Genomic DNA, 24,390 nt, shown 5'->3' on the forward strand with positions numbered 1-24,390 from the left:
CTGCCTGCTCGCTGATTAGCCAAAGCAGGGGGCGGGCGGCCGCGGATTGGCTGCGCCCGGCGGCGGGCCGAGCAATTGGGAGTGAGGAGAGCAGTTGGGCCAAGATGGCGGCCGCCGAGGGACCCTCGGGCGACGGCGAGCTGTGGCAGACCTGGCTTCCCAACCACGTCGTGTTCTCGCGGCTCCGGGAGGGACTGAAAAGTCAGGGTCCGGCCGAGGCCGAGAAACCGGCTTCTTCGTCGTCGTCTTCCTCGCCGCTGCCGCCGCCGCAGTTGCTGACGAGAAACCTGGTCCTGGGCCTCGGCGGGGAGCTCTTCCTGTGGGACGCGGACGGCAGCTCTTTCCTGGTGGTCCGCCTTCGGGGCGGCGGCAGCGCGGGGGAGGAGCCCGCCCTCTCCCAGTACCAGGTACGGCCAGGCGAATGGTGGAAAGGACCCTCGTCCCGGGATCTCAACTAGTTTTTTGTTTGTTTGTTCCCTCCCCATCCTGGCTATTTTTTTTTCGCCTTCAGGTAGGCGAGCCGTTCCAGGGTAAGCAGACGTCCGGCTTCTAGTGGCAAGATCTCTCTTTTATTTTCATTCCGCTGTAGCATTTCATTTTTTTAAAATACTATAACTTTATTGATTTCAGAGAAGAAGGGAGAGGGAAAGAGAGAGAGAAACATCAATGATGAGAGAGAATCATGGTTCGGCCGCCTCCAGGGGATTAAGCTCGCAACCCAGGCATGTGCCCTTGACTGGAATCGAACCAGGGACCCTTCAGTCCACAGGCTGATGCTCTGTCCACTGAGCCAAACCAGCCGGGCTGTAGCATTTCATTTTGTAGCCTCTTTTTTTGACCCGACACAGTTGTAGGAACTCATGCTCTCTCGGTGCGTGATTTCTTGGGTCCGGGAGGAAGGGAAGGACGAGGTAATGCTCAATAAGTAACACCCGTTATGCAGGGGCTCTGAATAAAACAAAGCAGGGCGAGGGGGTAGAGAGCGGGTGTAGGTGCTCTTTTTAGCAGGCTGGTCCTAAGAAGCCTTATTGATGAAGTGACCCTCAAAATCGCAGGGATAATCCTAAATTTCTCGGGATTGTTACGAGCATCTTCGGGTAATAGATTTGAAAGCACCACATTTGTGCCTGACACAGCAGAGGAATCCCCTGTTATTTCACTTGCTTTTTAGAAAATTAGGCCATCCCCAAGGTTGGAAGGGATTTTTGTTTGTTTTTGATAAGCCAACAGCATGTGGAAGTGGGTGTGATGAGAAGAGTCCATCCTTGCTGTAAGCAAACGTTGCGTTCTGGAAAATGTTGCTCCTATGCCAGGGGCCCAGGGCACGAATTCGTGCACCTTGACAGGAACTGTGGGCTGGGAGGCTGCGGTGGGCACAGGGGTGGGTCTCGGCCCATCCTCTGGGCCCCAGCCCGGCCCCTTGTACACAGACCTGGTCCCCTCTCTGCTGGCAGCCACACCCGCTCCCACAGCTGGCCTCACTAACAGGCGCCGGGGCCTCAATTGCTCCTCAGGAGCAGGGGGCGGTGAAGAAGCCCTCAGGGGCGATTTGGACCAGCTGCTGCTGCTTGCACTAGCTGACAGCACCAAGCAATCGGGACCCGGAGTGGCAACTTCCACCAACAGTGGGTGCAGCGCCCAGCCCACCACAGTGTGTGGGAGCAAAGAATTTTTAGTAACCACCAGAGGCCCCGATGACAGTGACTGGCACCCTGCCTTGGTCTGACTGCCCAGCTCACCTGCTCTACCATCCTGCTGTGGCCAACGCCTGCCATGTTCCACACACACACCCCTTGGTGGTCAGCACACATCATAGCAACCGAATCAGCTCCACCATATGGTGGAATGACCGATCGCTATGATGCACGCTGACCACCAGGGGGCAGACGCTGGATGCAGGAGTCATTGGTGGTCATTGCACTCCCACAGGGGGAGTGCCCCTCAGCCAGAAGCCAGGCTCACAGCTGGCTAGCACAGCAGCGGTGGCGGGAGCCTCTCTGCCTCTGTGGCAGCACTAAGAATGTCTGACTGCTGGCTGAGGCCTAAGCCGTCAGTCAGACATCCCCTGAGGGCTCCCAGACTGCAAGAGGTGCAGGCGGGGCTGAGGAACACCACCCTGAGTGTATGAATTTCATGCACCAGGCCTCTAGTTGGTAATAAACTGATTCTTTTAAAGATTAAAAAACTTGGGCAACAGTTATAACGCCACATCTGTTGTGTGTCATTGTCCGATTCTTGTTGATGAGAAATGGTTTGAAATTAAAGAGGTGCTAGATAAAGTTCTGCAGTTTTGAAAATAGGTCACAGGTCTACAGTCTACTAACTTTAATGTTTCAGTTTACAGGAGTAACTTACAAGATGCTCAGCACACAGTATTCCACTAGCACCCTACATCGCTGGGCTGCATTTGACACAGTCACATGTAAATTTTTCATATTTATTGTCTACTTTTCTAGACAGTAAACTCCAAGGCATGACCTCTGTATGCCTTACTTATTTTCTTAGGTATTTCCAGTATTTCACTCAACTCCTGGAACATACAAGCTCTCAGTAAATATTGGTGTTTGTCTGAATGATCCTCCAGAAGATCCAAAACTCTGAGATAGGCAAAAAAAAAAAAAAAAAAAAGGCAGCTTAGCATGAGTTGCAAGTTTAACAAAAGCATAAGTGGAGCCTTAGAAACAAAACAAAGAAACAAAAACCCCTAAATACCCTGATTGTCACAAGTGATTTATGGTAATTGGATTGTGGATAGCAGAAGACAGTTGGCTTCTATTTGATGTGAGGTAGACTGTCAAAATCAAATAGAAAGAAAATGGGGATTGAGGAGATAGGGAAAAGAAGGAAAGAACCACTGACAGGAGGAAAAACGGAATCAGCGAAAGGCAACTTAAAAAAAACAAAAAACAGGCTTATAGACATCAGTAACAATAGAAATCTCATATTCACAACGTCTTGTCTAAAAGGATTTTGGCTTAGTGGGAGTCTTCATACATAAGGATAAGCAATACATTGGCAATTTCATGGTTCATTACTGAAAGTAGAAAGGAAAGAAAATGGTAACGAGAATAGGAAGGAGAGAAAATTTTTTGAGAGCATATGATGCCTAGACAAACACTGCAATAACCTGCATAGGTAAAGCACCATTTTACTTACTACAGAAATTCTTAAACCCATTCTCTATCTTATTGTACTATTTCTAATATAATGTATAATTATCATTTATTAATACTCTGAGTTCATTTGTCTTCACTAAAACATATTGAGAGTGAGTTAGCAATATGCCATATATTATGCTAAAGATACAGCGAGGAAAGACACAGATTCATAAGTAATTCAGTCTAAGTAATTCAGAGTTGTATGGGATGAGCAAGTAGAAGGATAATTAGAATGCAGAGTGAAAAGAACTATGAGTGTGCTACAGGAGGCAGTCCAGAAAAGATGCACTTATCCCTGGAATATTATTTGGGAGGAAAGTGTATCGAGGCTTTCCTCCAAGAATGTGTTAGCTAGCTAAAAAAAAATAATAATAATAAAATTTTTTTTAAAAAAAAAAAAAAAAGGAAAATGAGGGCATTGCAGGAAGAGAAACAGTTACGAAAAGATAGAGAAGCATAATAATTACCCAGAAGTATAAGTTAATCTGATTGGATTGTCAAGTACAAAAGGGGAATGGTGGAGAGTTGAGGCTGAAGTGGGAGGCTGGAGCTTGATCATAAAGAGGGAAATTATATGCAGTATTTATCAAGGTAGGGAAATTTGATGCATTTTATCACATTCCAATCAAAATGGTTAGAACTATTTCTTCAGTTAATGGCTCGAGTGTAATTATTCAGAAAGCTTCATTCCCTACAGTTATGGAAAACTAAAGCAGTACTATGCTTTCAAGTAACTGCCACATATATTTACATTAAAATTAAGTATTTTGACGAGTTTGCTTTAATTTCAGAGATTGCTTTGCATAAATCCACCCCTGTTTGAAATCTATCAAGTCTTATTAAGTCCAACACAACATCACATAGCACTTATAGGAATAAAAGGACTTATGGTATTAGAATTACCTAAAAGATGGGGGAAGAATTCTGAATTTGAAGGTGGAAAATCAACAGTGAATTGTAGGTAAGTTGTATTTCCATTTAGTTGTTATCTTTATAATTTGTAATAAATGCAGAAAATTACTCAAGACCAGTGGTTCTTAAGGTATGTTTACTGTGAATGCTCCAGATGGCCTGCACATTGGCAGCTTATGGTAATAATGTTTATAGTGTATGTGTGATTATAGTTTTTATTCTGCCTGAATTATCACTTTGCTCTCTCATTAGAAGTTAGACTATTTTTCAAGTAGGTAGAAATAAGTTATTTTGGGTGTTTTTTTTTTTTTACTTTATTTTTTTTAATATATATTTTATTGATTTTTTTACAGAGAGTAAGGGAGAGGGAAGAGAGTTAGAAACATCGATGAGAGAGAAACATCGATCAGCTGCCTCCTACACACCTCCTACTGGGGATGTGCCCGCAACCAAGGTACATGCCCTTGACCGGAATCGAACCCGAGACCCTTCAGTCCGCAGGCCGACGCTCTATCCACTGGTTAGGACTATTTTGGGTTTAAAAAAAATATTTTTTTTATTGATTTCAAAGAGGATGGGGGAGAGAGAGAGAGAGAGAGAGAGAGAGAGAGAGAGAGAGAGAGAGAGAGAGAGAGAGAGAGAGAAGAAAGAGAATATGAATGAATCATTGATCCACTGCCTCCTGCATGCCCCACACTGGAAATTGAGCCTGCAACCCAAGCATGTGCTCTGGCTGGGAATTGAACCATGACCTCCTAGTTCATAGGTTGATGCTCAACCATTGAGCCACACCTGATGGGCAAGAAATAAGGTTTTTTGTTTGTTTTTAAAATACTATATTTTTATTGATTTCAGAGAGGAAGAGAGAGGAAAAGAGAGAAACATCAATAATGAGAGAAAATCATTAACGGGCTGCCTCCTGCACGCCTCCTCCTGGGGATTGATCCTGCAACCCAGGCTTGTGCCTTGACTAGAATAGAACCCAGCACCCTCCAGTTCCCAGGCCGATACTCTATCCACTAAGCCAAACTGGCTAAGGCGAGAAATAAGGCTTTTTAATAGCAGTTATCTGTGAATGAGACAGTTTGTTCATAAGTTCAACTAAATTTACTTTTGTATTAGTTTTCAACAAACTCAGAAAAATGAGAGTGAAAGATCTGTTGAAAAGACTATAAGGTAAAAATCCACCTTTAGCTCTGAAATTTATAGGTTAGATCCCTTTAAAGTGTTTCTAAATTTCAGTGGAGGGGGAAAAAATGAGGAACATTTGTAATAATATGAACAACAAAGATTTATTAAAAAAATAAAATAAAAAATAATAAAGTGTTTCTAAATTTCTATTTCCTCATTTCTACAATAGGAATGATAATATCTACTCTTATATTTTTCTTACAAGGTTACTAGAAAGATCAAATAATATACCTGAAAAATATTTTTGTTTTGATTCTTTGATATTAATCGAATAGATGCTTTGAATGCTCTCTTAGCAAGACTTAAGTGAAAGAAATTTAAAGGAAAGCAGAGCAAAGAGTGTTAAAATAAGTTTTCCTTTAGAAGATTTTTCATCAAAGAGCTACAAAATGTTTTGGAAAATTGTTGTCTTTATTTTAGTACCACTCCAATTGCTGAGAGATTTTTCACCAGCTCTACTTCTCTGACTCTAAAGCATGCTGCCTGGTATCCAAGTGAAATGCTGGATCCCCACATAGTTCTGTTAACATCAGACAATGTAATAAGGTAAAGTTTATTTTATGTCTTACAGCTTTGTGAATAGGGAAGTTCTGCTTCTGTTTGCCAGTTAATAGCTCAAGGTACCACTAAAGGGGTCTTTGTGTGTTAGAATGCTTTATCTGATGGCTGTTGTAGCCCATTCTCAAGTATTACCTAACTGCCCTAACTTACATACCTTAATTATTGCTATTTCCTCTCAAAACCTTCCAGTCTCTCCTATCCTAACCTGCTTTGTAAGCACTGTTAAAGGCACTCCTAAACGCACTTTCTCTTCGAGCCTTCCCTGTCCTCCCATTTGGTTTTGGAGTAGGGGATAAAGGAGGGATTACCTCCCATCACAAATATTGTGCTGTACTCCTAAGGACTCTTGACACCCTCTGTCTTAGCCTTCCTTTGATGTATGCTGGGAAAGAAGACAGTAGGGGATAGTATAGTCTAGGCCTTCCTCATGCCTTAAAGGAAGTACCTGGCCTCAATTATTGAAGGTTCTTTTTTTTTTTTTTTTTTTTTTTTTTAATATATTTTATTGATTTTACACAGAGAGGAAGGGAGAGAGATAGAGAGTTAGATACGTCGATGAGAGAGAAACATCGACTAGCTGCCTCTTGCACACACCCCCACTGGGGATGTGCCCGCAACCAGCGTACATGCCCTTGACTGGAATCTAACCCGGGACCTTTCAGACCGCAGGCCGGTGCTCTGTTCACTGAGCCAAACCAGTTTCTGCTGAAGGTTCTTTTTAAGACATGGGGTATTTAACCCTTCTCTTTTCCTAAGCTGTGGGTTTTGTTGACAATTTCAGGTCAACAAGAAATTCCCACAATGTCTGTTGCATTTACTTTTTCACTATTCCCCATTACAATATGTTCTGTTTTGTGCTTATGTATAGTCCCTGCGCCCATGGGGGTGTATGTGTTTTCAGGTATATTTTGAAATCAATAAAGTTTATAGGCAGCTAGGAAGACCACAACGAATGTGTGTTCAGTTGGATCAAATTTTCATTTAAAATATTTATTGGATGGCATTTTATTGGTAATGGAACAGAGTAAGTTTAAAAATCCTTAGTGGGTCAGACAAGTGATTAATTTTGTTAATTTGTAAAAAGACTTCATAAAAGATGGATTTCTAATGATATTACTGACCTTTTGAAAATTCTCCTTTTAACAGTAGCCATATATGCTATTAAAATTTATTTTAAATTAAAGTGATTTTAGTGAAAAAATCTTTTTTCAGTTTTAAACTTTCCTTGAGAAAATATGAATGGCGTGATAGTCTTTATATCACAAAAGCATGTATAAATTGTAGGCAACATGTCACTCTGCTGGTCAGAATAGTGAGATGTAGTTCCTTGTCTAGTGAGATTTGTTGTCTAACAGGCCAGGGAAGATGGGTATATTTGAAGGAAAACTGGCAAACTTAGGGGCAGTAGTGAGATGACTAGACAAGGTGAATATGGCTAAAGATTTAGGATGGGAGAGACAGGTGCAGTGCCATGGTGGAATAGGCTAATAAATAGTTTTGGTAAGGATAGAGAATATTTCTTCAAGTCTCAAGGAAACCTAAAATTAAAGAACAAATGAAGTACCTACTTTATCAGTAACAGCAAGATCTTTGACAAAGAAATGGTTGTGATAACTGGTAGGAAAATTCTTAAGAACTGACTAGGTGTAGAAGAAAGGACAATGTTAGGAAATGAAAGAGAATTTTAAGTGCTGGCTTCCTTCTCTTTTGGTTGTTAGAATTTACTCTCTCCGGGAGCCCCAGACACCCACTAAAGTTATCGTACTTTCAGAAGCAGAAGAGGAAAGTCTAATTCTCAACAAAGGGTAAGTTTTTATTTGTGTCATGATATGCTTTTCAAATTAGGTTATTGAGGTTATAAATGCAATTTTAATAGAGATTGCACATTTTCCAGGGGTGACTTTAGCATGCTTGGTAAGGTGAGAAATAAGCAAAAGTAAGCAATGTGAATAAGTTACAGGAAGTTACAAATCTGAATGTCATTGTAACTACTAGCTTGATATGTTTTTCAAGAAAGTTTGGAAATGTGAGTGGCTGAAACTGACTCCATGTTGTATCTTGAATAAGAGAATACATTTTAATATTGTAAAGTACAGGAAAGGTGAAAGGTGAGAGTGTTGGGGTGGAGGCCTACCAGCTGTTCACTCAGCAGATTGCTGGACTCCAGACCAGCAACTGGTATCCCAGAACCTGGAGTGGAACATAGCCCTTTTGATTCCCCTGTGACCCTGGCTTTTATGTGTTCTTATCCACTATAGAGGCAAGTTCCTGGCTACTTTGACCACTAACCCAGTCACTCTTGAACTCACAAATCCTATTCCTCTGGCCTCCTGATCAATCTTTGTGATGATTACCGCACGTGATCACCTACAGTGTGTGTGCATAGGCCTTTTAGTAGTAGTATTTCTGGAAGTCCATTTAGTTCTTTTCATGTCTCTATGGTAGTCATATCTAATAATCTTATTTATTTTTGTTTTTCTAACCTTATTCCTTTTAATGTTTTATATATAGCTAATTTTCTGTATTGACAGTTTTATTTATTTTTAATTTTTTTGTTGTTGTTAATCCTCACCTGGAATATCTTTCCCATGATTTTTTGAGAGTGGAAGGGAAGGGGAGAGACTGAGAAATAGAAACATCAAAGTGAGAAAGACACATCAATTGGTTGCCTCCCCCACGGGTCTCAACCCAGGTCAGGGATCAGCTGCAACCCGGGTATGTGCCCTTAACCAGAATTAAACCCGGGATCCTTCAGTCCAAAGGCTGACACTCTATCCTAGCCCAAGCTGGCTAGGACTGTATGGACAGTTTTGATCTCTGAAGACCTGGGGGGATCTAAATATATATTAGTTCTTCCTCCTGACCCACAATTATGGTGGCTTTCTCCTGTGATTGCTAATCTCTGTGCACTTATGTTTACTTAAAAAGTTTTGTTATTCAATATTATTTTATATTAGCTTCAGGTGTACAGATTAGTGACTAAACATTTATATAATTTACGAAGTGACCCTCCAAATAGGTCTAGTACCCATTTGGCACCATATATACTTATTACAATATTCCCTGTGTGGTACTTTACACCTCATGACTATTTTGTAACTACCAATTGTTATTTCTTTTTTTATAAGTACCGTGCGCTAACCGATTGCGCCACTGGAGTCCTGTTATTTCTTTTTTTAAAGAATTTATTGATTCAGAGAGAGGAAAGAGGGAGAGAAAGAGAAACATGGATTTGTTGTTCCTCCAGTTTTGCATTCATTGGTTGCTGCTTATATGTGCCCTGACTGGAGATTGAACCCACAACGTTGGCTTTTCAGAAGGACACTCTACTATAACCAACTGAGCTACCCAGTCAGGGCATAATTCTTACTTCTTAATCCCTTCACATTTTTTTAAAACTTTTTTATTATTATTAATATATTTTATTGATTTTTCACAGAGAGGAAGAGAGAGGGATAGAGAGTTAGAAACATCGATAAGAGAGAATCATCAATCAGCTGCCTCTTGCACACCCCCTACTGGGGATGTGCCCGCAACCAAGGTACATGCCCTTGACCGGAATCGAACCTGGAACCTTTCAGTATGCAGGCCGACGCTCTATCCACTGAGCCAAACTGGTCCCGGCATCCCTTCACATTTTGATCCAGTCTCGCCAACCTCTTCTTATCTAGCAACCATCAGCTTGTTCTCTGTATCTATTTATGTTTTCTTCCTGTTTCTTATTTGTGTTTGTGCATGTCTCTATGTGTATATTTTTTACTATTTGTGTATCTTTATAATTAAAGTAGCATTATATAATTTCTTCACTTGATTTTATGAGGATTTTCCGGTGTTGTTTCATATTCTTCATAATCATAGTTTTTGCTATTCTCTATTGGTTGACTAGACTTCCATCCCACCTCCTATTATTGGATATTTTGATTTTTTTTTCAAGTTGGTTTTTAAATCTCTTTTCAGGAGGGCATATACCGCATCTCTAGGAGAAACAGCAGTTGCATTTGACTTTGGGCCATTGGCAGCCATCCCGAAGAATCTTTTTGGACAAAAAGGCAAAGATGAAGTAGTGGCATACCCACTGTACATCTTATATGAGAATGGGGAGACTTTCCTTACGTATGTTAGTCTGTTACACAGGTAAGTTGAGAAGATGACCCATCTAACTGAAACCCCAGCTTGTGCTCCAGTAGAGATTGTCATAGTTGGAGTTACTTACTTATTTATTTACTTATTTATTGTCATGGTTTGACATGGGATCTATGTTTTTGAATTGTGGAAGGAGTTGTAGCCCGTTGATGCTTGGCTTGCACAACTTGGAGAAAGATCTGGTACGGATCATAGAACGTTTCGTTTATTCAGATCGTAGAACCTTTCATTAACTCATATGGGAAAATGCGATAGAATTCTTGGATAATCACTTAAAATATGACTGAATTTGTTTTCACAAAGTCTAGTCAACCAAAGTAGTATGTATTGTGTATCATATATGAACAAGATATTGTGGGGGTGGTTAGATATGATAATCTGGTATCTTATGTCCCAACTATGGGAAAAAGATACACATACACAAGAAAAGATAATTACCATATCAGTACAAAGAGAGTAAAAACTCAAAAGAAGGAGAGTTTGTTCTGATTGAAGAAGTTACAGAAATTTTCATAAAGAAGCACTGATATTATATGGGACTTAAAGGTCTAATGCGGGATAAACAAAGCATCAAGAAAGGGTAAGAGGCCGAAACCGGTTTGGGTCAGTGGATGTAGCATCGGCCTGCAGACTGAAGGGTCCAGGGTTCGATTCCGGTCAAGGGCATGTACTTGGTTGCGGTCACATCCCCAGTGGGGGTTGTGCAAGAGGCAGCTGATCAATGATTCTCTCTCATCGATGTTTCTAGCTCTCTATCCCTCTCTCTTCCTCTCTGTAAAAAATCAATAAAATATTTAAAAAAAGGAAGAAAGAAAGAAAGGGTAAGAGCATTTTAATTACCAGGGAAGCATGGAGTAGAACATGAAAGTAAAAAATGCAATGTCACTCAAGGTTCAATGATGAGACATTTGGGACTAGAGCAGAGGATTCTGGTAGGGAAAATTAAATGATAAAGCTAGAAATATCTTCCCATGGAAAAGTTTGTGGATTTAAACACCTAGTTAAGGAATGTGGACCTTTTCTGTAGGAATAGGATAGTAAGAATATAGTGATGGTTTCTCAGCAGGAGAAGATAAAATAAATGGTTAGGGAAGGGACTGGAGCAGAGAGATTTTTTTTTTTTTAATTGATTTGAGAGAGAGGGAGAGAGATAGAAACATCAGTGATGAGAGATAATGATCTGACATCTCTTGCATGCCCCACACTTGGGATTGAGCCTGCAACTCGGGCATGTGCCCTGATCAGGAATCAAACCATGACCTCCTGGTTTATTGGACGAAGCTCCAACACTGAGCCAAACTGGTCAGGGCTGTTTTTTGGGGTTTTTTTTTGTTGTTGTTGTTGTTTTTTTTTAAGTAGTTACAGGAGAGAGAGTGCAAAATTATAAAGATGAGAAAAACTAAAGAGCTTGATAGATTACAAAATGGTAAGGCTTCACTAGTAATTGCATTCTCCTTGACAGAAGTGTTCTCTGCCTTCCACACATGATCTCTTTCCGGAGACTTTTGTGTAAAATTATTACTCTGTCTATCCCTCCTCCTACCACTTGGTCCTTATTTGTCTACCCTATGATCTACCTAATAACCTTATTCCCAAACCTACAAGTCATCTACATTATCTTACATCCAGTCCAGTCCCAACATCCTATTGATTTTAACATGAAAATTTCTTGATACATCCTTTTCTCAGTTCCCTTGTCCTTGCTTCAGACCCTCATTGTCTTCTGCCTGGGTCATTCTTAAAGGTCCTCTCCATGTCATCCTCCTTACTACTCTCATTACCAGATGAATCTTAGTAAAGTGAAGCCCTATCCCTCTTGATTAAGCCTCTAGTGACTCACTGTCCCCCAGCAGATAGACTCTGAGCTCACTAACATGCCATACGAGATCATCTGCTTTGTAAGCCAGTCCTGAAAACCTGCCTCACTGCTTCTTTGTTGCCTTAGACTTTTACTTCACCTCCTATCACACTAAGCTCAGTTTCCTTCTCATTAATTCCTTGTTTTTCATGCCTCAGGACTTTGTATATGCTGCTCCCTAGCTTGGGGTGTTTATCACCCCTTCCCAGAATATACTCTCTCCACTGATCTTACTGAGATGCCTTTTTTACACACCTCACTTTTTTTGTACCTTTCTATATTTCTCAGTACCCTGTAAAGCTTTGCATTGTTACACTTATCACATGGTAGAATAATTCTGGTTAAATGTCAGTTCTGTGGGGGTGTTATGTAACTCTCAGTAAATGTATTTATCTAATTCAATTAAATACATGGGTCTGGAGCCCTGAAAATAAGAAATTCTCAGAAAAATTGAGAGTCATCAGGACATAGATAACAGTTAATGATTTAATATGCTGTCATGTAAGTATGTTTTGAAAAGAGAATAAAACTTAAAGCACCAATATTTTTTCACACAAATACGTTTCACTTTTTCTTTAGCCCTGGTAATATCGGAAAGCTGTTAGGCCCGTTGCCCATGCATCCTGCAGCTGAAGATAATTATGGTTATGACGCTTGTGCCATACTCTGCTTACCCTGTGTCCCCAACATCTTAGTGATTGCTACTGAGTCAGGAATGCTCTATCACTGTGTTGTGCTGGAAGGGGAAGAAGAAGATGACCAAACAGTAAGTCAGCCGAGTGTGTGTGCACATTTGTGTCACCAGCACCTAGCTTACACCCTGAACCAATATAAATGCTTATAAAGATGAGGAATTTCGTGTTTTTTTTTTTATCTGACACCTCTATATATTTTGGAAATTGAACACTCAAAGTAAATCAAAGCCCACTTAAAAATTTAAATGGTAAGAAGTTAGAAGGTGCCCAACTTACTTGATCCACCAACCTACATATTTCCTTCTGGACTCTAAATTGGCGATCTTTGGTGACAAATATAAAGAAGTTTTGAGTCACTGATTTAGCTCTTCTCTGAACTTGATTATTCCTATGTTTCTAAAAGAAGGGAGACATTTTTTTCTCTGAAGACTATGAAAGCACTGTCAGAATAGGGGGTGGATTTTAGAATTTGAAAGCACTATTTGATCCAACTTTTTGCTTCTGTTTTTCATTGTGTACATTTTCACATAGACATGAAAGACTTAAAAAATGTTTTTTTACAGTCAGAAAAGTCCTGGGATTCCAGGGCCGACCTCATTCCTTCTCTGTACGTGTTTGAGTGTGTTGAGTTGGAGCTTGCCTTGAAACTGGCGTCTGGAGAGGATGATCCCTTTGATTCTGACTTCTCTTGTCCAATCAAACTTCATAGAGGTAAAGTATTTTTTTCAATTACAGTTTGCATTTTATTTATTTTATATTAGTTTTCAAGTGGTTAAACATTTATATAATATGGTTAGACATTTATATAATTTACACCCCCTAATAATTCTAGTTCCCAATTGGCACATAATTATTACAGTATCATCATCATTATAATTTGTTTTTCTGTTTGCTTTTTTTAAAATATATTTTTATTGATTTCAGAGAGGAAGGGGGAGGGAGAGAGAGAGAGAGAAACATCAATGATGAGAGAGAATCATTGATTGGCTGCCTCCTGCACGCCCCCCACTAGCGATCAAGCCCGAAACCTGGACATATGCCCTGACTGGGAATCAACCGCTGACCTCTTGGTTCCTGGATCAATGCTCAACTGCTGAGCTACAACAGCTGGGCTCTGTTTACATCTTTTTAAATTGATGACAGTAGCCGGGACCGGTTTGGCTCAATGGATAGAGCGTCGGCTTGGGGACTAAAGGGACCCGGGTTCGATTCCGGTCAAGGGCATGTACCTTGGTTGCGGGCGCATCCCCGGTAGGGGGTGTGCAAGAGGCAGCTGATCGATGACTCTCTCTCATTGATGTTTCTAACTCTCTCTCTCTCTCCCTTCCTCTCTGTACAAAATCAATAAAATATATTTTAAAAAAAATAAATAAATTGATGACAGTATTACGGGAGCCTCCCAGGTTCCAGCCTTTTCCCCCGTTTGCCCAGTCCCCCCTCCTCCACCCTAGACCTTCCCCACACTATTTTTTGTGTCCATAATTATACATATATGCAAATATGTTCTTTGGTTCATCTCTTCCTGTCCCCTCACCCCAACCTCCCTTTAAGCTCCATCATTCTGTTCCATGCATCCATGCCTCTGGACCTATTTTGTTCATCAATTTATTTTGTTCATTAGATTCCACATATAAGTGAGATCATGTGATATTTATTTTTCTTTAACTGGCATATTTTGCTTAGCATAATAATCTCCAGGTCCATTTATCCTATAAAAAAAAGGGGGGTAAGAGCTCTGTTTTTTATAGCCACATAGCATTCCATTGTGTAAGTGTACCACAGCTTTTTTTTATTTTAAGAATATTTTTTGATTTATAGCCAGGTGCAAATATTTTACACTTTAACCAAATGTCTGTGGAGCATTTTCCCATACCTCATCTCATTTGATCCTCACAGAAGTCCTGGAGTAGGCAGATAGGAGACTCAGTGGAATCCTATTTTCATTAGTCCAAAACAGATTTAGAAAGTTTAGAAATGTGACCTACTGAAAAGAAGAAATGGTGGACCTTGAAAGTGAATTCAGGTTTTCTCACTGCACAGTCAAACACTGCTGCAGTTAAGTATTTACCCTTTGTTCTCCCTGCGTGATCTACAATAATAATTTGCTTCGTGTTGATATTTACTGCTGTGTTGCTGACAATTACTTGAAAAAGAATTTGGGGTGCTTCACTGGTTTGGAAAAAATTTAGCTAAATCAGAAAGTAAGTCTAATTAAGCAAATTTATTCTATAGCTATAAAAGGCTAAGTTGACTCATGCATGCACAAATACACATAAAGCTCTCGCTGGAGCCAATTGCACGTGTGTGTTTCCATCTGTCATTACTGATCATGAATTTGGTTGACACTTCTATTATAGAGAAAGGGCAAATAGCAATATTAAAATACTTCTAATTAATTTCATTGTGCACAAATTCATGCACTGGGCCACTAGTTTATAAATAATCATCAGTATTTACCCTGTTTCCCCGAAAATAATACAGTGTCTTGTATTAATTTTTGCTCCCAAAGATGCGCTAGATCTTATTTTCAGGGGATGTCTTATTTTTTCATGAAGAAGAATATGGTACACATTTATTGTTAAATGAAAATAAAGGAAATTGTAAATGGTACGGTAGTTGTCAACACAAACCAGACAAACTGTGAATCCTACAGTATCAAGAATTTACTCATTTATTCAATGACATTCATGTCATCATCTTCTGGAACATGATCCTAACAGTCCAATTCCTGAATTTCCTGGTGAATTTCTTGTGACTCCATTTCTTTCAGAATCAGTGGACCAAATCTCTCATGTTTAGCCTAGGGGGGCCTTATTTTCAGGGATGCCTTATATTTCACTCAGAAGGAAACCTTTAAGTAGGTCTTATTTTCGGAGGATGTCTTATTTTCGGGGAAACATGGTAGGAGCTCCTCTTTTAGTCTCAGAATAGTCTTACTGATACTAGGGCTCAAAAGAAATATAGAAAATTTCATTAAAATTACATAACAACTCATCATATATATTTTTTAATATATTTTTATTGACTTCAGAGAGGAAGGGAGAGGGAGATAGAGAGACAGAGAGAGAGAGAGAAACATCAATAATGACAGAATCATTGATTTGCTGCCTCCTGCACATCCTGGATCCTGCAGCCTGGGCATGTGCCCTTGACCAGAATTACACCTGGGACCCTTCAGTCCACAGGCTGGTGCTCTCTCAACTGAGCCAAATGAGCTAGGGCACAGCTGCTCATATTTTTTAGTATAAATATAAGTGATTGTCAAACAAAAATTGGAAGTAGAATTTAAAATAAACTTTTCTGTGGGTCACCATTATCAAGACAAGTAAAGCTTCGCATTTCATACCTGTCTTACTGTCATATGACAGAACTGTCCACTAACAAGTTATACCGAAGTCTTTTAGTGTACCTGTGCTATAGGAATGTGCTTGCTTCAATAATTTCATGTAAGTAGATGTGTGCATAAGTTTTCTGCAGACCTATAACCTTTCTTTCTTCCTTTTTTTTAATATATTTTATTGATTTTTTTACAGAGAGGAAGGGAGAGAGATAGAGAGTTAGAAACATCAATGAGAGAGAGTCATTGATCAGCTGCCTCTTGCACACCCCCTACTGGGGATATGCCCACAACCAAGGTACATACCTTGTCCGGAATCGAACCCGGGACCCTTCAGTCCCCAAGCTAACGCTTTATCCATTGAGCTAAACCGGTTTCGGCTATAACCTTTATTAATTATTTTATTTTGAATACCTGTAAATAAATACACAAAGGGACAGAAAAACATAAATAATTACCTGGTAGCAAGTGTTTATATTTTGGTGAACTCTGTTGCATTAATATTTAGAAAATAATTCATTTGCATTGTGTTTATTCATAATACTTTTTAAAACACCTAAAATATATTTAAAAGTTGAATTTAGATTTTAAAATCTCAAAAACCCCCTAACATAGTGTCATAATAAAAATGTCCTGTTGGTCTCATCACTTTTGTGTTTTTGGTCTGCTGGAGTAAATAGTTTTAGGTTTTCAATGGCTTCCTTTTTATTATTAATGATTTATTTTGCAGATCCCAAATGTCCCTCAAGATACCACTGTACTCATGAAGCTGGTGTACATAGTGTTGGATTAACTTGGATTCATAAACTTCATAAATTTCTTGCATCAGGTGAGTTTTCTGTGCTTTTCATTATGTTTCACAGATCCTATTAAAAAGTAGTTTGGAAAAAAAACCTGGCCTATGTGGCTTAGTTGACTGAGAATTGTCCCATGCACCAAGAGTTCATCAGTTTGATTCCTCGTCAGGACCTATGGTTGGGTTTCAGGTTGGGTCCCCAGTAGCGGGTATGCAAGAGGCAGCCAACCTGCGGTGGGCATTTTCTCTGTTTTCCCGCATCCCGCACGGAAAACGACAGGTTCCTGAGTGGAGGAGCAGAGGATTAAGAAATTAGAGAAAGGAAGAGACAGGCAGAAATAGAGTCATAAAGCTGGGAGCTAGTGGGTGCCATCTCTCTAATGGAGAGACAGGCACTCACCACAGACAACACAGCATATTTATTGGTTCCCAAAGGGGAGTTTAAGGTCAAAAGGAGTTTCAGGTGTGCCCAGATCCTATTCATCAAGATCTGTGTAAGCTCCTCATTTTTTGGTACAAGATTTAGCATATCAAGATCTGGGTAAGGCAAGGTCCTATTTGTTCCTCATTCCAAAGCACATGGATAAAGATAAGAAATCAGTACTGATAACAGGATTCTGCCAGTGCCCTCGGGCTCAGCTGATAAGAATTAAAAGAATGTCCATGTGCCTTCCCATACAACTCTCTACATCAGAGATTCTCATCATTGATATTTCTATCTCTCCCTTCCTCTGTCTCTGAAATCAATAAAAACTTTTTATTTTTAAGTAGTTTGGAATAGAAAAGTAATTTTGGAGTAGAAAATTAATGAGACCAAAAGTTGGTTCTTTGAAAAAATTAACAAAGTTGACAAGCCTTTATCCAATCTGACCAAAAGTAAAAGAGAGGACTCAAATTATGACAGGACTTGTGTTACTCCTGATCTTTCAGAAGTTATTACTCCTGATCTTTCAAAAATAGAAAAGATTATAATAGAATAGCTGTATGCCAATTAGATAACTTAGATGAAATGGACAAATTTCTAGAAAGACAGACTACCAAAACTGACTCAAGAAGAAGCAGAAAATTTAAATAGACCTGTTCAAGTAAAAAGATTGAATTAGTAAACAAAACTACCTAAAAAGAAAAGTTCAGGACAAGCTGGCTTCACATTTAAAGAATAAATATCAATTATTCACAAGCATTTCCAAAAAAATAGGAGAGGAACACTTTCTAACTCTGAGGTCAGTATTACCGACACCAAAACCAGACAAAGACGTCAAGAAAACTACAGACAAGTATCTCTCATGAATATGGATAGAAAAATACTCGACAAAATACTAGCAAACCAAATCAACAACATATAAAGAACATCATATACCATAACTAAGTGGGATTTATCCCAGGAATGCAAAGGTAGTTTAACACCCAGAAATCAATCCCATGTATTATATATCATAGCAATAGCATAAAGGACAAAAACCATGGTTAATAGAGAAAATGCATTTAAGAAAATTTAATAGCCTTTCATATTAAAAATACTTAACAAACTAGTAATAGAAAGGCACATCTCAAACTGATAAAGGGCAACTATGAAAAATCCAGAGCTAATGCCATACTTCATGGCAAAGACCAAGTGCTTTGTGAATTACCTTTCTATTGCTATTATAAATCGCCACAAACGGCTTAAAACAATAAAAATTTGCCCTGGCTGGTGTGGATCGGTGGTTAGAGCACCAGCTTGCACACCGAAGGGTCTTAGGTTCGATTCTTGGTCAAGGGCAGATACCTAGGTTGTGGGTTCAATCCCTGGTCGGGGCACATGTAGAAGCACCTAATTGATGTATCTTACATTGATGTTTTTCTCCCATTCTTCCCCTTTTCCTTCCTCCCTTACACTCTGAAAAAAAGAAAAAGTTAATGAAAAAAATATCCTCAGGTGAGGGTTAACCAAGAAAAGAAGAGGAAGCAATGGTTTGAGACAAGAACTTAATTGCATTTAATATTTGTCAGCATTTTAATTTGGAGACATTTGTGCATCAGTTAACTTATGTAATGGGATAATGTGTTCCTTTGTAGATGAAGAAGATAAGGATAGTTTACAGGAACTTGCTACGGAACAGAAATGCTTTGTGGAACACATCCTTTGTACAAAGCCATTGCCATGCAGGTAAGAATCAACTCCTTATCTATACAGGTATCTGTTGTTTGCCCCAGTAATCCAGATACTTGTATGCAGCTCACCCCTAAGAGTATCAGTTCATCCAGTGATCATCCAGAGTTCCCCTGTCTCAGGACCCTCACATACCGTGTCCTCTGTCTGGAAGGTCTTGTCCCGTGCAGCTGTAGTTTGCTGTCTTCACTACTGGTTCTTGCTATTTCTACTGATTCTTCCTGAACTTAATACCAATTCTTCAGAAGGGGTTCCTTGATTCCCTAGTCTGACCTGAGGTTCTCCTGTTATTCTGTCATTTTCTTTGTAGTACATTCAAGGTGGTGTCTGTATTTGTTTAATGTCTGTCACCACTGCTAGAGTATGTTTCATGAGAGCAGAGACCACATCTGTTTCCTGCCATTCACTGTCCCCTTCTGTCGGCATACTTGCTGACTGACGTGCCTCTGGGATGTTCAGTAAATATTTGATGACTAAATAGAGGGAAGTGTCTAGAATGACTCCCAAGTTCCTACCTGGGATAACTGGGTAGATGTGGTCCCTTGGAGACACGTGGGACACAGAAGAGTATGTTTGGGAGGATGGAGATGTGTTAATGGGGGAACTTGGAGTTTTCTGTTCCTGTGGCGCATCCAAGCGGAGGCACTCACTAGGCTGTGGGACACGTGTGTCTGGAGTTTGGATAGTCTGGGCTCGAACAGTATGGATGTGGGAATTGTCAGCTTCGGAATGTGTCTATGGTTAGGGATACTCAGAAAGGAGCCTAGAATGAGTAGAGACCTGTGAAGAGAGCCTGAGCAACACTTTCTGACATTCGGTGAGTCAAGATAGAGGAGTCCAGCCAAGGAAGGAAACTTGAGTCCAGGGCTGCCAGAAAGACTACAGGAAACCTGAAGGAAAATATGTCAGATGCCCAGGAGGTGGGTGTTTCAGGGAGCAGGCAGTGGGCAGCAGTAGGAAGGGGTTATGAGTCTAGACTTGGCAGTACAGGGCTTCGCTAGAAATGGGAGGGAAACAATGGGAGGTATGGGAGGAGAGCACCAGAGTGGAAAGTGAACAGGGAAGAGATAATAAAATTCCACTTACATACATTCCAAAAACAGGTAAAGTTAAAAGGTAACAGTATCGCCTAGGAAGGAACACATAGATAGGAAAATGATGAAGCAAAGCAGGAGCATGAGTATCATAAAAGTCAGAATAGCGGTTACTGCTCTTAGGAGTTGAAGGCTGGATCAGGTAGCGGCAGTGTTCTGATTGGTGGCCTGGATAGTGGTTACTCTTTCTGTGTGTAGATTTCACACTGAAAAGATAAAATACAACATTTCTAACCTCCCAGACTCCCCCTTACCTACCTCCCCTCTTATGGGTTACAATTTAAAGTCTGCTGATTCTAGGTAAAGAGAAGCGAAGAAAAACTAGGTTAGGGGGAGCTTGAAATTATAGTGGAGAGTGTTTTGAATGGAAGATATGTGAGCATGTTTAAAAGCTGAGGGTAATTAGATAATGGGAGACTTTGAAACTACAGCGTTGAGATCAGAAGAGGTGAGGAAATGGCATGGTCAGTCCAGGGCGGAAGTGTGCTGTGTGGGTGGGATGACCATGGGGCAGGTGGAGTGGCCTGTTGGCAGGAAAGACATTTCCTTCAGTGAAATAACCAGGACTAAGAGGGAGATGCACGCTGTGTGCTGGGAATGAGGTCCTGGGACAGATGCTGGGCTGCCTTGGGTTTTTCATGTGAGACAGACTGACCTTCAGCCAGCAGGTTCGTAGCACTTCTTCCGGGCTAGGCAGAGACAGCGGGGTCTTCCGTGCAAGTCGGGGAGAAAGACTCGTGTAACTTCACTGAGTCATGGTAACTGCCGAGGTGAGTACGCACCATGGGGCTCTGGGTCCTGAGTGACTTTAAGTAAGGTGACCAGATGTCCCGTTTTTGGTGGGACAGTCCCAATTTTTAACAATTTGTCCTGCATCTGGCTGCGTTTTAAAAAAGTACCGATTTTTGGAAAAAGATTCTTTCCAAAAATCGGGACTTTTTTAAAACGCCAAGGGATGCGGGACAAATTATTAAAAATCAGGAGGTCTGGTCACCTTACTTATAAGTCACATGGCCTCTAGGCTGCTAAGTGACAGGTGATCAAACCAGTCAAAGCTGTGAGTATTACAGGTTTCCAGGTCAGCACCTTTGAGGTTACTGATAGCCCAGGCCAGAGAAGGCGGCGAACCTCATCCGTCATTACACGTGGACCCACTGCATTTGCCGTTTTTTAACTTCCCTGTGCCTGTGTGTTTCCAGGCAGCCAGCTCCCATTCAAGGGTTCTGGATTGTCCCTGACATCCTGGGGCCCACGATGATCTGCATCACCAGTACCTATGAGTGCCTCATAAGGCCTTTATTGTAAGTACCACTTTGTATTCCACGCACAGCTTGTTAATTCTGCAACATCTAAACTGGGGAAATGCCCTTGGAAACTGGCTTGAAGATACTTGGATATGCTTTCCTGATACAGGGAGTGACTTCATGGTAGATTTTCTTTGATTTATTTTGCAGAAGCACAGTCCATCCAGCATCTCCTCCTCTGCTTTGTACTCAAGGAGATGTTGAAGTGGCAGAGTCTCCCCTCCGAATTCTAGCTGAAGCCCCGGATTCCTTTGAAAAGCATATAAGAAGCATTTTGCAACGTAATGTTGCAAATCCAGCATTTTTGAAGTATGGGATATAAGTTATAGGTTTTAAGAACTGGTTCCCTTCTCTATTTTCCCAATTACTGTTTATCCTGTCTGTCCTCAGTTGTTTATTTCATTTCATGTACTTTTTACTGTGTTGGAGTTGGAAGAAACATAGGGCATATTTAATCAGCTAGTGAATAGACAGAATGGATATAGAGGCACTTGAAAATGATAAACAGGAAGTATAAAAAGGGAAAAAAGCAGCTATGACTTGAGTCAATTTTTAGTTCTTTTACTCAGCTAAGGAAAGTAATGTAGAAACTTTTTTTAAAGATCATCTGAAAAAGATACAGCCCCTCCTCCCGAAGAATGTCTTCAGCTCATCAGCAGAGCCACCCAGGTGTTCAGAGAACAGTACATCCTTAAACAGGACCTGGCCAAGGAGGAGATTCAGCGGAGGTAGGTGGCCTTTGCGCAAGTCCCGCCAGCTCCTGGCGGGCAGCCGACACTATAATGGCCTAGACCTGGCTTCCCATTACATTTCTTTCTTTTTGCTTTTGAAGGATCAAATTACTATGTGACCAAAAAAAGAAACAACTTGAAGACCTCAACTACTGTCGAGAGGAAAGGTAAGTGCCAAAACTGAGGAGGAAAAAAACAGCAGCTTGAGACTGGAACTGGATCTCACCCTAAAACCCAGACCACATTAGCTGGCTTCACCATCAGGGTGGACCCCAAGAGTCTCGTTTTTCCTGCCATTAGGAAAAGTCTGCGGGAAATGGCTGAGCGCTTAGCTGACAAATATGAGGAAGCCAAGGAAAAACAGGAGGATATCACCAACAGGTCAGTGGCCGGACAACATTCAGTGCCCGTTCAGGTGCTCTGGTGCGGCTCTGTGCGCAGATGTTAACAGCGCCGCGGGGAGCGGCCTGGAGTGCTCTCCCAGCCTGCAGGTGGGGCTGGCTCCCTCCTCTCCCGAGGCAGTCAGGGAGGACGGTGCAGTGATGCGTTCCCCCATCCTGTGCGGCCTCCTCCACAAGCACCAGATTGATTCCTAAGTAGCAGAGATCTTAAGCTGGGATGTTTTCTTGCCTTTTTTAAAGGATGAAAAAAGTACTTCACAGTTTTCATTCTCAGCTTCCAGTTCTCTCTGATAGTGAGAGAGACATGAAGAAAGAATTACAGCTGATACCTGATCAACTTCGACATTTGGGCAATGCCATCAAACAGGTAGGAATGAATATAGATAGTTAACTTTTGTACTTGTTCTATAGAAAATAATTTTTTAAAATATAAAAAATTCTCAGGGGACAGGGAAGATGGGAAGAGATTTACAAAAGAACTTACAAGTATAATCCATGGGCACAGACAGGAATGCAGTGAAGGCCTGGGAAGGGGGCAGAAGTGGGGAAGAGGGGGCTAATGAGGGGGGAAATGTGTGTGTGGGGAAATCTGTAATACTTTTCAACAAGAAAAACAGATTTAAAAAGTGAAAAGATACCATGAAAACATGTAGCAAACCACAGCCAAAAAACCTAAGTTCTGTTTAATACTTAAGGTTACTATGAAAAAAGACTATCAGCAGCGCAAGATGGAAAAGGTACTGAGTCCTCAAAAACCCACCATTACCCTCAGTGCCTACCAGCGGAAGTGCATTCAGTCCATCCTGAAGGAGGAGTAAGTAATAATGCCCATCTGCTGTTATGAGGTAGCTTTTTTTCTTTTCTTTTTTCTTTTTTTTTAATATATTGATTTTTTTACAGAGAGGGAGAGAGAGGGATAGTCAGAAACACCGATGAGAGAGAAACATCGATCAGCTGCCTCTTGCACACCCCCTACTGGAGATGTGCCTGCAACCAAGGTGCATGCCCCCAACCGGAATCGTACCTGGGACCTTTCAGTCTGTAGGTCAACGCTCTATCCACTGAGCCAAACCAGTTTCAGCATGAGGTAGCTTTTTCTTTGCAATAAATATGCCAAAATGAGCCTTTCTCTGCCCAGCTGACATTACTTGACACTTGTATGTCAAGTTTACTGGAATTGAAGCCATGTGATAAAGGACTTAAGAGATGATAACTTCAGCCGAAACCAGTTTGGCTCAATGGATAGAGCGTCGGCTTGAGGACTGAAGGGTCCTGGGTTCGATTCCGGTCAAGGGCATGTACCTTGGTTGAGGGCATATCCCCAGTAGGGGGTGTGCAAGAGGCAGCTGATCTATGACTCACCCTCATCGATGTTTCTGACTCTCCATCTCTCTCCCATCCTCTCTGTACAAAATCAATAAAATAAAAAATTAAAAAAAAAAAAGATAACTTCATTGTTATATGATTTTGTTGTGTAGTCAAGGTGTATTCCCCAGTGAACATGTTAAAATACTACTTGCCACTGTTCTTAGCCTTAAATAAGTAGTAAACACCATTACTATCCATCTGAAATCTTAACCTGTTAATTTTGGCAAAGCACTTCTAATTTCAACATTATTAGTTTAAATTCTTTAAGGCTTACTCATTTGTTCTATTCCCAAAAGTGAATGATTTTATGATTTTACAGGGGTGAACACATAAGAGAAATGGTGAAGCAGATTAATGATATCCGAAATCATGTCAACTTCTGACACCACCAGGAACAGTCGCACCTGAAGTCAACACAGTGAAGGCTTGAGCTCAAACTGTAAAACAAGCCAGTAGCATTATCTAATTTATAAAGAGGCATTGGATGAACTTTGGTGTTATTGTTCATCATTTTCATACTTGTTTTGTAATTATTGAATAAATGCTTTTATTTAAAAATTGGAATGTGCTTTATATATAAGCTTAAGTTGATAAGATTATGTTCAACAATGGCTTAGGATTTCTTTTAAAAGCCCAAGAACTCTGAGTCTTCTCCACAGTTGAACAAGGTTTACAGCTGCCTGTTAAAG

General features: G+C 40.6%; 1 protein-coding gene across 2 annotated transcripts; it reads left to right on the top strand.

Annotated features, from left to right (window-relative positions):
- The first annotated feature begins 54 nt into the window (after positions 1–54).
- Positions 55–24,259, top strand: NUP88 (nucleoporin 88). Of its 2 annotated transcripts, XM_084863282.1 has the most exons (17): positions 76–407; positions 3,950–4,119; positions 5,682–5,807; positions 7,541–7,627; positions 9,780–9,956; positions 12,403–12,589; positions 13,082–13,229; positions 16,586–16,684; positions 18,710–18,800; positions 21,097–21,198; positions 21,352–21,510; positions 21,804–21,929; positions 22,034–22,099; positions 22,233–22,313; positions 22,574–22,700; positions 23,029–23,147; positions 24,021–24,259. In XM_084863282.1, the coding sequence occupies exons 1-17, from the start codon at positions 105–107 to the stop codon at positions 24,082–24,084; spliced, it is 2,232 nt and encodes a 743-aa protein (XP_084719408.1). In that variant the 5' UTR covers positions 76–104; the 3' UTR covers positions 24,085–24,259. The 2 variants fall into 2 exon arrangements, with proteins under 2 accessions (XP_084719407.1, XP_084719408.1); XM_084863281.1 differs by lacking the exons at positions 22,574–22,700; positions 23,029–23,147; positions 24,021–24,259 and adding an exon at positions 22,348–22,556 and having other exon boundaries at positions 55–407; positions 22,233–22,317.
- Positions 24,260–24,390: the final 131 nt, after the last annotated feature.

The sequence above is a fragment of the Pipistrellus hanaki genome, assembly GCF_964339955.1.
Source record: "Pipistrellus hanaki genome assembly, chromosome: 16".
NCBI classification, from domain to species: domain Eukaryota; kingdom Metazoa; phylum Chordata; class Mammalia; order Chiroptera; family Vespertilionidae; genus Pipistrellus; species Pipistrellus hanaki.

Coding starts and splice junctions, on each gene's coding strand:
- NUP88 (XM_084863282.1), top strand. CDS start 105: ATGGCGGCCGCCGAGGGACCCTCGGGCGACGGCGAGCTGTGGCAGACC. Junction 21,930..22,033: donor AAGGAGGAGATTCAGCGGAG/GTAGGTGGCCTT, acceptor TTGCTTTTGAAG/GATCAAATTACTATGTGACC. Junction 23,148..24,020: donor CAGTCCATCCTGAAGGAGGA/GTAAGTAATAAT, acceptor ATGATTTTACAG/GGGTGAACACATAAGAGAAA.